Here is a 12,222-nt window from a genome sequence, read left to right as displayed (position 1 = left end):
ATAGTCATGGGGCTGTCAAGTATAGCATAAGGAATATAGTCAGTAATACTGTATGGTGTCAGATGGGTACTAGATTTATCAAGGTGATCACCTCGAAGTTATATAAATGTCTAATCACCATGTTGTGTATCTGAATGTAATACTGTATGCCAACTGGAATTGAAAAATTAAAAATATATATATGTATTTTAAAAAGTTTAAACCCATAGAAACTAAAGGAAGAGATAAACATGGGAGCATCCGAGGGGGGGAAAGTAAAGAAATGGATGAAAACTTGGGAAACAGGGGAGCAGTGACAGAGAATGAACATTAACTCATTCAAAGTATTACCTTTTCAAGTATATTAACTCAAAACAGAATAATCCCAGTAAGTTACTGCTACTCTTTTAATTGTTCAACTTCTCTAAGTCTTAAATCGACAGGGTCAGCTCCAACAGCTAAAATGGAGGAAAGAGAATTATTCTCTGGGTTTCTGGCCAAAGCAATTATACGAGGGCTGAAAGATATCAAGCTAAGAATCACAGGTTGCCAACTCCAAAGCTGGAGCAGATGAGGACATCTGGCTGCTTGTTCCGTTCTAAGCAAAATACCACTTAGAGCTGCAGTACAAAGGCATCTCATTGGTAGACCAGCAAGTCACAAGCATTTGGTTATTAGTCCACATCCACTATTAATAAGGATTAGTCAATAATTTTCTAAACCATCATGTTGGCAAGTTTTCTATAATAAGTTATTGACTTTTCAGAGAGGACTTTGTGCTGGTTTGACCCTGCCGCCTTCTACAAGTTCATCAGACATTTGTTCAATGCGATAACTTCTGACTAGTTTCTAAGATACTTTATTCTTCTTGGCTTCATGAACTAAACTACTGTCATTCAAGGTGTGTTCTACTTAATGGAGAAGCTGATCGGAACATGTAATTCCATGAGACTCATATATCACAACATTCTTCTCAAGCAGTTGTCCTAAAGTTAACAGTGACCTGGACGGAGCTGTGATACAATCAACAGATCTTCAAAGGCATAAAAAAAGGCATCATCTCACCCATTTATTTGCTCCAAAGTGCCATCTTTCCCCCTTGCACCCATCATCAGAATAAATTAATAACCAGTGCTGAGAGATGTCTTGACAAACCACCCTCCCATGATTTAACCAGCTTTAAATTCCTGACTCTTCAGTGAATTTCTCTGCCAATGACAAGACTGGCAACTTAGGATGTGCCACGTTCTTGGCTCTAAATTACAAAAAAAAAAAAAAAAAAGGCAGTATAAGAGGTAATTTGTGAGTTAGCTGATTTGCAGACACTACAGCAAGTCACTGGGTAAACATCTGTTTTTGTGTACCTATTCTTTCTCCTGGGCAGGTACCTGGGTGTCACCCTAACAGTGCCAACATGTGCTGCTCCTCCAGCTACCAATGCTTCCTTCCTTCACACTTAAACAAACTTGGCTTATTTTGTACCACTAAGAAACGAAAATAAAAACAAAAACTTTCATTAAACAATAATCAGTTTATGGTAGGAGGGTCCACAAAATCATTCAGAATCAACATCACATCTACAGGGTGTTCACGAGTGTACGTGGAAATGCCATTCGAATGGAGCCAACTCAGGGATTTAGATGAGAGGCCACACTCACATTTACAGGGGTTGGTTGAAATTCTCCCCACACAAGCTATGTTCATCCTAACTTTCTCTAAGGTATTTGGGCATGTGCATATTATTCCCATGCCCCCAACTCCCAAGATCAGTTTACTAAATAATCACACAAACCACAACTGGATCCAACCGAATGTGCATGGGAAGCATTCTGACTCTTCACCAAAAGTCTACGTAAAAGGTTCTCCCATTTCCTCCCAGTGAACAGCTGAGGAAACAGGGGCTTAGTACGCTGAGGTGATTTGGTTTAGGACCCACAGATGGTAAGTGGCAGAAAGTGGCAGAGCCACTGAACAATCTGAACACAGATGCACCTTATTCCAGAGCCTGTATTCTTAATCATTTTGCTAAAGTCTCTCTAAGAAAATAAAAATTCTACATGACAAAAGATATATTCAAATGACATCACGGAAGCCTTAGCATTTTCTCCTTTATCTATTCCTGGAAAGGCCTTTTCGTTTTGCTCCAGAGTGAATACTAATTTCCAACGTACCAAAATCCAGGGTTGGACTACCCAGCCTCTGATAAAAATGAGTTACACTTAGGCAGTTTTAATGAAATTGGAAAAACACTCAGGGTTGGTTGGTTGTTGTTGTTTTCCCCTTTTGTAACATTTTGATAGATGGCAGGGTCAGAAGTTTCTAACCAAGGTTTTCTAAACAAGTTCTCGCCCCAGAATCCCAAAGGAAGGTAGGTTCGTGCAGTGTAAAGATCTCCCTGAATCCTACCTACCTAAGGGGTGAGTTCGAAGCATCACTTGCTTAGCTGAGGCTCTGCAAAGTGCTTTGGAGCTTTTCAGAGGAGAGGTACAGCACGAATGCAAAGCAATGACAATATAAATCAACTCAATTCCCGTAAGCACAACCATGTAACCTAGAGAAAGAAATACACAAGGCCCCAGGCTACAATGCCAGTCTTTGTCAGAAAATATATTTATTATTGATAGTCACTGAAGTAAAGATGTCAGTATTCGTGATAGAGAAGCGGTTATATAAGCCAAGGTTGCCTTTCTGTTGATAAAAAAAATGCCTTATTTCACTTGCAATCATAAACATTATTCCAGTAAAAGAGGTACATTTTCTTTCCTTTTTTTGTCTTCTTACTTACATGATCACCATAATAAGTTAAAATGAAATAGCTCTTATCTAGTCAAGGGAGAAAAGAAAACGAGAGAGAAACCCAACATGCCACAGCCTGGACAGTCCCACTCAGCACTGCTGGCCCGAGACTAAGGTGTTTCGCCCTCTCCTCTCCCCACTTGGTAACCTTATCCCCCGGCCCCGACCCCCAGGCTTTGCAGGAAGGGAGGTTCACCAAACGATGGAGCTTGGTGAGAAGAGGACGCTGAATAGAAAGAACGCGAGGTGGAGAGGGCTGCCTTTGTTTCTGTCATCGTACGTGGGGTTTATTAACACTGCAGCACGCCCTTCGTGGCTGATCCCTGATCTCAGCCTTGGCTTCGCACATCGCTGTTGTCGGACGCGGGATAAGCTTCTGTTGGATCTGCTCCCTGGCGCTTCTCGTCAGTGCTCTTCTTCTCTTTAAACTGGTTACTTTCTAACTAGGAAAAAAAATGTTCCACCTCTGGAATCAACGTTGAAGGAGTTCTGCGTGTTCTAAAAGCTGATTTTATCCTCCCTTCTCAAGCATGCTCTGCAAGAGAAATAGAAATCGTTAAGTTTTACCACCAGAAGGAGGGGACCAAGAAATGGCAGTAGCAATCTAGTACTGTGTGTTTTGTTTTTTCAAAGATCTTCTTCAAAAACGCACAAAGCAAGGCATATGCTTCATGGTCTCAAACTATTATTGTCTTTAGTGGGCACCACTGCTAATCACGTATAATCTCCGAATGACCCCTCACCCTCACCCACCATACCAAGCTGAACCTGAAGAGGAAGTATGGCCTGGATCACGGGGTGGGGGTGGCAAGCGGGGAGTGTGTGTGCCGTCTCGCCACCCTGGACATTTGGAAATGCATGGAAGCATCTGGTGGCCACAGGGACCAGGGCAAAGCCTCTGCCAAGGTGGCAGGGTGGGGGTGGGGTGAGATGGAGGTAAAACCCAAAGGCTCTGAGAGGGGATCTGTCAACTGAAGACACGATTCTCTCCCAGAGAGAAAACCTCTGCTCGCCCTAGGCAGAACACAGGTGTTCATGAGCTCCTGACGCTGGGCAGAGATACACAGGTAAGTATCTATTCCCAAATTGCAGAAACGGCCCCCACCTTCTATCTATTTATTTTTGTGGGTGGAGGTGGAGAGCAGTAGACAGGAAGGATTCTTTTTTTCCAGTTTTACTGAGAAGGAATTGACCTACATCACTGTGTAAGGTTTAACAAGTATAGCATAATGGTTTGATTTATATATATATATTGATTACATTTATATATATTGATTACACTGATATATATATTTATATATATATGATTACAGTAGGTTTGGTTGACATCCATCCTCTCGTACAGATACAATAAAATTTCTCCTTGTGATGAGAACTCTTAGGATCTACTCTATTAACAACTTTCCCACATACAGCGGTGTTAAACAGTCATCACGTCATACATTACATCTTTAGTACTTATTACTCTGTAACTAGAAGTTTGTACCTTCCTCCATTTCCCTCTCTCCCTACCTCCCACTTCTGGTAAACACAAATCTGATCTCTTTTTCTATGAGTTTAGTCTGCTTTGTTTAAGATTCCACGTATAACTGAGATTATACACTACTTATCTTTCTCTGTCTGATTTATTTCACTTAGCATAATGCGTTCGAGGTCCATTCACCTCACACATCGTAGGATCTAGTTTTCTATGGAATAATAATAAGCTAGTGTGTGTGTGTGTGTGTGTGTGTGAGAGAGTGTGTGTGAGTGTGTGTGTGTGTGTGTAGACCACAACTTCTTTATTCATCCATCCACCAATGGACACTTAGGTTGTTGGCTATTGTAAATAATGCTGCTGTGAACATTGAGGATGCAGATATCTTTGAGTTAGTGCTTTTGTTTCCTTTGGATATATTCCCAGAAGTGAAATTGCTGGATCAGATGGTAGTTCTATTTTTACTTTTTTGAGGAAACTTCATACTGTTTTTCATAGTGGCTGTACCAATTTACATTCCCACCAACAGTGCACAAGGGTTCCCTTTTCTCCACATATATGCCAGCAGTTATTATCTCTTGTCTTTTTGATGATGGCCATTCTAATAGGCACGAGGTAATATCTCATCGTGCTTTTAATGTGCATTTCCCTAATGACTAGTGGTGCTGAGCATCTTTTCGTGTACTTCTTGGCCATGCACGTATCTTCTTTGGAAAAATGTCCATGGCAGGTCCTTTGCTAATTTTTTACTGGATTTTTTTAAACATGTTGTAGAGTTCCTTATATATTTTTGGATATTAACCTCTTATCAGATATATGGTTTGCAAATAGTTTTTCCCATTCTGTAGGCTGTCTTTTCACTTTGTTGATGGTTCCTTTTGCTATGCAGAAGCTTTTTAGATTGATATAGTTCCATTTGTTTATTTTTGATTTTGTTATGTTTTAGCTATGATTCCCCCCTCCACCCCCCCAAAAAAGCCATTACCAAGACCCATGTCAAGGAGCTTTTTTTCTAAGTTTTCTTCTAGGAGTTTCATGCTTTCAGGTCTTACATTTAAGTCTTCAGTTCATTTCAAGTTAACTTTTGTGAGTGGTGTAAGACAGGCATCAAGCTTCATTATTTTAAAAGGAAATATCCAATTTTCCCACTACCATTTATTGAAGAGACTTCTTTCTCCACTGAATATTCTTAGATCACTTGTGAAATATTAGCTGACTGTACTGGGTTTATTTCTGGGCTCTCAACTCAGTTCCATTGGTCTGTTTTTATGCCAGCACCATACTGTTTTAATTACCATAGCTTTATAGTATAACTTAAAATCAGGAAATATGATGCCTCCTGCTTTGTTCATCTTTCTTAGGATTTCTTTAGATATTCGGGGTATTTTGTGGTTCCATATAAATTTTAAAAGTGGTTTTCCTATTTCTGCAAAAACTGCCATTGGAATCTTGATAGAAATTGCATCGAATCTCTAGCTTATAGGTAGTATGGAAATTTTAACAATATTACTTCCAATACATGTAGGTGGGGTATCTGTTCATTTATTTGTATCTTCTTTGATTTCTTTCATCAGTGTTTTGTAGTTTTCATCATAGATATCTTTTATCTCCTTAGTTAAATTGATTCCTAAGTATTTTATTGTTTTTGATGCTATTATAAATGGGATCAATTTCCTTTTCAGAAAATTCATTGTTAGTGTATAGAAATGTTACTGATTTTTGAATGTTAATTTTGTATCCTCTAACTTTACTGAACTGGGTGATTAGTTTTAATGTTTTTTTTTTTTTTTGAGTCTTTTAGGATTTTCTGTACATAAAATCCTAGACAAGAAGAATTCTTAATTATCAGATTAAAACTCTATAACTAGCTAGGGCAGGGGTATATTGTCTCCATTATTAGGAATCTTTAAGAAGACAAAAGCAATCCTTTCTCTTTTAGTTTTGAAATTACTCAGGAAGAAGAGGCTAGGTCGGGTCCAAGGCTGCCTCTAATCCGTTTATACCTTCTTCTCTCTACTCCTCACCCTTCCAGCTGTTGATTTTACTCAGCTCTTAACTAATCTCCTACTAGGTACTCGCTGCACTGAGTCAGGTGGTATGGGGGAAACCAACACACATGTTCATGGAAAATTAAGGCAGTAATATAACGCAGTAATAATTTGCGATTTTTAAATACATTTGGCTACATAAATGCTAAAAATTATTTTAATGAATAAGTAATACAGAATGTATAAAATTCAAGAAGAACAGAAGAATACACAGTTGAATGTAAGTTTTTTCTTCCTCCTGTTTCTCAGTTTCTTGTATAAACCTCCAGAGAAGTAAGTGGTTCTGCCTCATTCAGATGAGGAGGGCAGCTCTGCAGCTGGAATGATGGGGCAAGGCTCCGTGGTGATCTTTCACTGTGGACAGAATATAGACAAAAGGCTTGGGGGTTGGGCTGGGGAGGGGCGGGGCTGGGAAGTGGTGGTGATGACTCGGCGCCGCCGGGAACAATCTCAGCAGGTACAGAGGGCAGCGGAAAGACAGACCTAGCTGGAGGAAAGGGTGAGCACTCAGGATGTACCAGGGACAAGTGTAAAAAGGGCCCAGAGTGAATGCCAGGCTGGGATACTTCTTGTTGGCCACTGAAAATACCTGGGAATCCAACACGTGTCTTTAAGAGGAGGACGTCACATAGGAAGGTTACCCTGACATCCTTAGCACGATGGCTCCAACAGTGGAGAGTCTGGAGGCAGAAAGACCAGGGAGGTGGCAGATTAAACCAGGCAAGCACGGGAACAAGAAAGAGCTGGAGCCATAAAATCACAGGAAGACAAAAGAGATGGTGAGACCTAAGGTACGGTGGACACTCCGTGACAGGGAGGATGGTGGTTATCACCGACTGCAGGAGCTGTCGTGGGAAGGAAGGTGATGATGTTGGGCTCTGTGAGCCTGGGATGATGATGGGACATCCCAGATGGAAATATCTAGATGGAAGTGGCAGGCTTGACAAGAGAGGTCAAAGGCCTTTAGAGAGACAGATTTATGGTCAAAGATGAATGAAAAAGACTGAAAGAAAGGGGCAGAACAGAAAGAGTGGAAAGACAAATAAGCGCTTCAGGTCAAAGAAGCACAGATGGACAGATTATCCTAGAGCATCCGTTATTATAGGTTTCTAAGAAGTCTGTGTCCATAGAGGACACAAGAAGAATAGAGCTAAAAGCAGGAAAACCAGTTTGGAGAGAACACACGCAGAAATGTCAGGGAAAGCAACGATGCGGTCAAGAAGGAAGCAAATTAGAAGAGAATCCAGAGAAAAGGACTAGGAAATTAAGCAGGAGATGGCTCGGCAGAGAGCTGTGCTGTAGAACGAACACCCGAACGCGAGGCTTCTCTCAAACCCATCGCTCAAGGAAGCTCGGTATCTGTTGGGAAAATTAAAAATTGAGCACCTACCATGCACAAATCAGATCAGGCAATGTCACAGTATCAGAGCACCTCAATTATCCTCACTGTCCCCCACCCTTGTGGCTGGATCTCGGTAAAAGTCTCTCCAACTACACAGATGGGAAACTATAAATTCTAGACAGATAGACAACCTCGCCACAACATTATTTATGAATACAAAACGGAAGTCGGTATAAAGCAGATCTATACGGAGCCCATTTAAGGGCATTTAGTTATTAATGGAAATGATCCCTTTGTGAGTGATACCGTTTTGCATTTGGGGGGTTATATACTCACTGCTTTCTTCAACATACCAATGGGAACTTTAAGCTGCTGTCTGCCTTGTCAAGATTACACAGCTGTGCCTCACTCTTCTGTTTAGATCTTATAGGTTTATAGTGATATCCCTGTGACAATTGACAGAGAAAAATTCTGAGATGTCCTACATTAAATTACAGTGGGCTGGGGAGTGAGAGAAAGAGCCGCGAATATTTAACCAGTTCACAGCTGTGGGTCAACTAACAACAGACTGACTGCTCACATTCCCGAGTATATGCTGGAGCTCTGAGTCAACCTCTGTAGCAACCGCCAGATACGGCTGCATCCTGCATATGCATGGACTTCCAGGACTGTGTCCCCGCAACCAAACAAAAGTAGTAAACAGTTCCTCCTTAGGGACTAACTACCTACCATAAAACTGCACTTCACCTTTTCTCGTTCCCCTTTTCTGAAGTCAGTGTAAACTCCTTCAAAACAAATGACATCTTTCTTCCCCAAAACAATGTATAAAAGAGTCCATCAACTCTAGGAGAGAGGATTTATTGGCCTTTTCTACCGACCCTACTGCTGGTGGCTCGGACTGCATGTCCCAGGAGCAGTCCCTTTTCTGGTCAGCATTTAGCTCAATAAACCCTTTCTTTTAGAAAAGCTTTTGGCCATGGATTTTTTTTTTTTTTTTAATTTAACACAATGTACCTCTTTTCAACTGTTGCAAAAATAATCTGCAGTGACGACAACATAATTAAAGCAGTAGTTAGTGTTTTTCAAGTCTAGGGCAGGGGTCCCTAAACCCTGGGCCTTGGATGAGTACTGGTTCGAGTACTGGTTCGTGGCCTGTTAGGAACCGGGCTGCACAGGATGGAGGCTAACGAAGCTCCATCTGCATTTGCAGCCACTGCCCAGCGCTGGCATCACGGCCTCAGCTCCACCTCAGATCATCAGGCATTAAATTCTCATAGGGGCACTGGTCTCTGGTGCCAAAAAGGTTGGGGACCGCTGGTCTAGGGTATCTTTCTACTATTCTCCTCCCTGCAACCTGAATCAAATACTGAAGGGTAATTTTTCAGCCAGCTCTATAAATATAAGAATACCAGAGTCTCTTTAAGAGAGACAAGCTGAGCCCTGGCTGGTTTGAAGATCAGTGGGCCAGTCTAAGATAAAGACACTTTTGAAAAAATACAAACAAAATACAGAGAAGTAACCGCATTCACAGAAATGCCCTGCTACATGCTTTAAAGTTCTAATCCTCAAAGATTGCACGGTGGTTCAGCTGATTCACGGGTGACTCTTTGAAGACACAAGAGACAAGCCTGTGTCTTCCAGGGAGGGGCTGCACGTGTTGTTAAAGTGCACTCAGCTGCCACCAAAGGGTGGCAGAGGTGGCACAAAACGCCTCCCTTCTGTCACAGACATTAACAAATTCAAGTTTGCCTTTTAGAAAGATGAACTGGTAAAACGTTTTATACTCCAGCTATGCAATGAAACCTGCAACACCCAGACCCTGAGGCCTCGGACGGTCTGTGTCATTTAGTGTCCACCTTACAGAGTCTGGGTTCTGCAAGCAGGTGCTGTCAGACTGAACTTCAACAGTGCATAAATTTAACACTGCATAAATTAACATAGGAAATTCCCCCAAAGAATCAGGGAGAATATTTGCAAGTTATAAAAAATTGCTTCCTTCATTCAAGGAACTGCTAAGACTTAATGTAGAGAAAGAAATCCCTAGCCTTCATCATTCACAGCTTTGGGCCTGCAGAAACTCCTTTTACAAACAGCTGGGGAAATTACCGACCGAGGGAACGGGTTGGGCAGCAATACTGTGCTTTTCTCAAGTCTTTCTGATTTCGGCGACAGGGAAGAGACAACTGGCAGCTCGCACTGTCAGACAGGAGCAGTGCCCCTGGGGACCAGGGAGGGTGTGTCGTTTCCATTTATTAAAACAATCTTAACTGTTGTCCTCAAATATTTTTGTTAAACAGTAATCTCGTCAACCGGATTTTGAATTACGGCTGTCTTGGAGGGGTTGACTATCGTAGCAGTGTGTTAGCTCCTGGCTTTCGCAATGTATTTAGGAGGAATTATGGCAACCCTTGGCTTGCTAAACGATCATGAAGAGGAAAAAAATTATTTCTGCTTTTCTTTTTTTTTTTTTTCAAGGTATCACTCAGTAGTCCCTGGCAGAGCTTCCCCGGCATCTCACCTGGGTAGGGAAGCAGAAAGGTTTACAGGGGAAAGGTTCCCATGGGCAAAGTAGAAGGGGAACGTGTGTTCTGGGTGCACCTGAGTTTTCACTAAGGAGGGACGGAAAATGTGGGGAGTGGACGAGAACGGAGCGGTGATGAGGAATAGCACGTGGTAAAGACAGAATGAGCAGAGTGTGAAAGAGAAGCAAAAGTAATCAATAAATTCAATTTATGAGAAGCACAGAGAAGTTTGCCTGTGCACCGAGTACCACTCCTGACTACCTGGAGATCTGCTTAGCAAACTCATTTTGTTTTCAGTATCTGTCTGTTTCCCCCATCAAGGACTGTTCTTTATTTTTCCTGCTTTGGAAGAAACACAAGGTAACTTTTTTATGCCCAGATCTTGCTTCATATCTTCAATGACAAATGCTCTACGTAATATTCAAATTAAGTTACAAGTAATTAAGTGTTTATACAATTTGCTGCAATAACAGACAAAACACTAACACCTTGCAATTCTAACTCTTGAAGGATAAGCACTAGAAAAAAAAATGCCTATTAAGAAAAATCATAGTTTATTACGATGGTAATATTTCTTCTATTAAACCCTGATTAAAAAAAAAAAAAAGAATGTCATAAAGCAACTATTAGTCTCAGAAAGTAGTTTAGAAAAGAATTCCTATGATGGAAGAGGCTGGAGTAACACATTTAAAGTTTGGAATTTAGTTTGCTTTGATGTGACTCCAAATTTGAAAGGCCATGCCATGGAAGGATGGGATATTTGTTATGAGACACCCATGAGTCATCCTGAGCATGAGCAGCCCAGCTAGACGACTGATAAATGTCACTAGGTGATGGTGATAAAGAAGCCTTCGAGCCAAAGAAAAACATACTCCCATAGGTCTTCCCAGACAGTTAACCTTTGCTCCCTATCTGTGCTCCCTGATGGTGAGCACCTGTGGACACCAGAAGCACCTGCGTTAGGAGAGGGGGTCCCTGATGTGGGTCACAGGAGGAGGGCAAGGTGGCTGGAGCAGCAAAGCCAAGGGAGGGTCAAGTCACCAATGCGAGCTGGCCAGGGGACCATGTGACCTTGGCTAGGTACCCCTTTCCTCCCTCCCATCCATGAAAGCTGGGTGTGGCTTCTCATCCAGGAGCACCTACAGTTCAAATGGGGGCGAGGGGAGAAGAGAACTTCTTTTTCAGGGGCTCCTGCCTTCTGCCCGGGACATCTTCTGATTTGTTCCTGATGCTGAGCTAGGAATTTGTTCCTAGGTCTGATTAGACCTGTGCCAGACAGCTCAGATTCGTAGGCAGTAACAGGCAGGTAGATCTCTAATGCAGCTCAGGCCAGTGGGCTCCAGAGCTACGTGTACAGAGTTACCTGGGGAATTGATTTGAAGTCCAGATGTACAGGACTCTCCTCAGACCCTCTGAACCAATCTCCAGGGACGGGACCAGGTACGTGCATTTTAAATAAACTCGCCAGGTGATTGCGTTCTTCACCCACATCTCAGATCTGATACCACAGGGGAATAGTGCACTAGGCTAGGTAACAGGAGCCGGCTCTTCTGGTCTGGTCCCACCTACAGATCACTGGAACTCTCTGGCTGCTAATTCTTCCAAGTGAAAGGATGCGATTAGGTTACATGCTCGCTAAGGTCCAAAGGCCTGTAGTCTATTAAATCATTTGCATGTAATTTATAGTTCGTCTGAAAACGATAAGCTACAACTTGCTCTAGAACCAGCTTTTTCTTTCCAGAATTCTGGTTTCTAAAGTGATAGCTATAACTAAGTTTTCAGATGCTCTTCATACTCAAATAATGGGGTAGTATTTGAGCCCTGGTCTATCACATCCAGTTTATAGGGGAGATAAAATATACCGCCCTTAGGAAAGCTGACACATCTGCCATGCTCAACTCCTCCATATGCACTGACCTTAAAGTCCTCTATTTCGGAGGCTAACCCTAGACTAGAGATGTCATTTATATTTTCGAATGAAGAACTGGGTGCATTAGCCTTCGGATAGAATAACTTTATATTAGGATTCAGCCTCACTTATCAGGGTCTTAATCCCAT

At 41.9% G+C, this 12,222-nt stretch overlaps 1 protein-coding gene across 2 annotated transcripts in view; it reads right to left on the bottom strand.

Moving 5' to 3' along the window:
• Positions 1-2,560: 2,560 nt before the first annotated feature.
• CHCHD3 (coiled-coil-helix-coiled-coil-helix domain containing 3) overlaps positions 2,561-12,222 on the bottom strand; it is a 256,115-nt gene continuing 246,453 nt past the window's right edge. The window contains exon 8 of one of the 2 annotated variants that reach the window (XM_006910510.3): positions 2,561-3,310. In XM_006910510.3, coding sequence (XP_006910572.1) covers positions 3,287-3,310 — 24 coding nt within the window. In that variant the 3' untranslated portion in view covers positions 2,561-3,286. Of the gene's footprint in view, positions 3,311-6,443; positions 6,655-12,222 lie in introns of those variants that run through there. The other variant, XM_025045860.1, reaches the window with a different exon arrangement.

This window comes from Pteropus alecto, unplaced genomic scaffold, assembly GCF_000325575.1.
Source record: "Pteropus alecto unplaced genomic scaffold, ASM32557v1 scaffold22, whole genome shotgun sequence".
NCBI lineage: Eukaryota > Metazoa > Chordata > Mammalia > Chiroptera > Pteropodidae > Pteropus > Pteropus alecto.
Note: the sequence above shows the minus strand (reverse complement) of the source record. Positions and strands in the feature narration are given on the sequence as shown.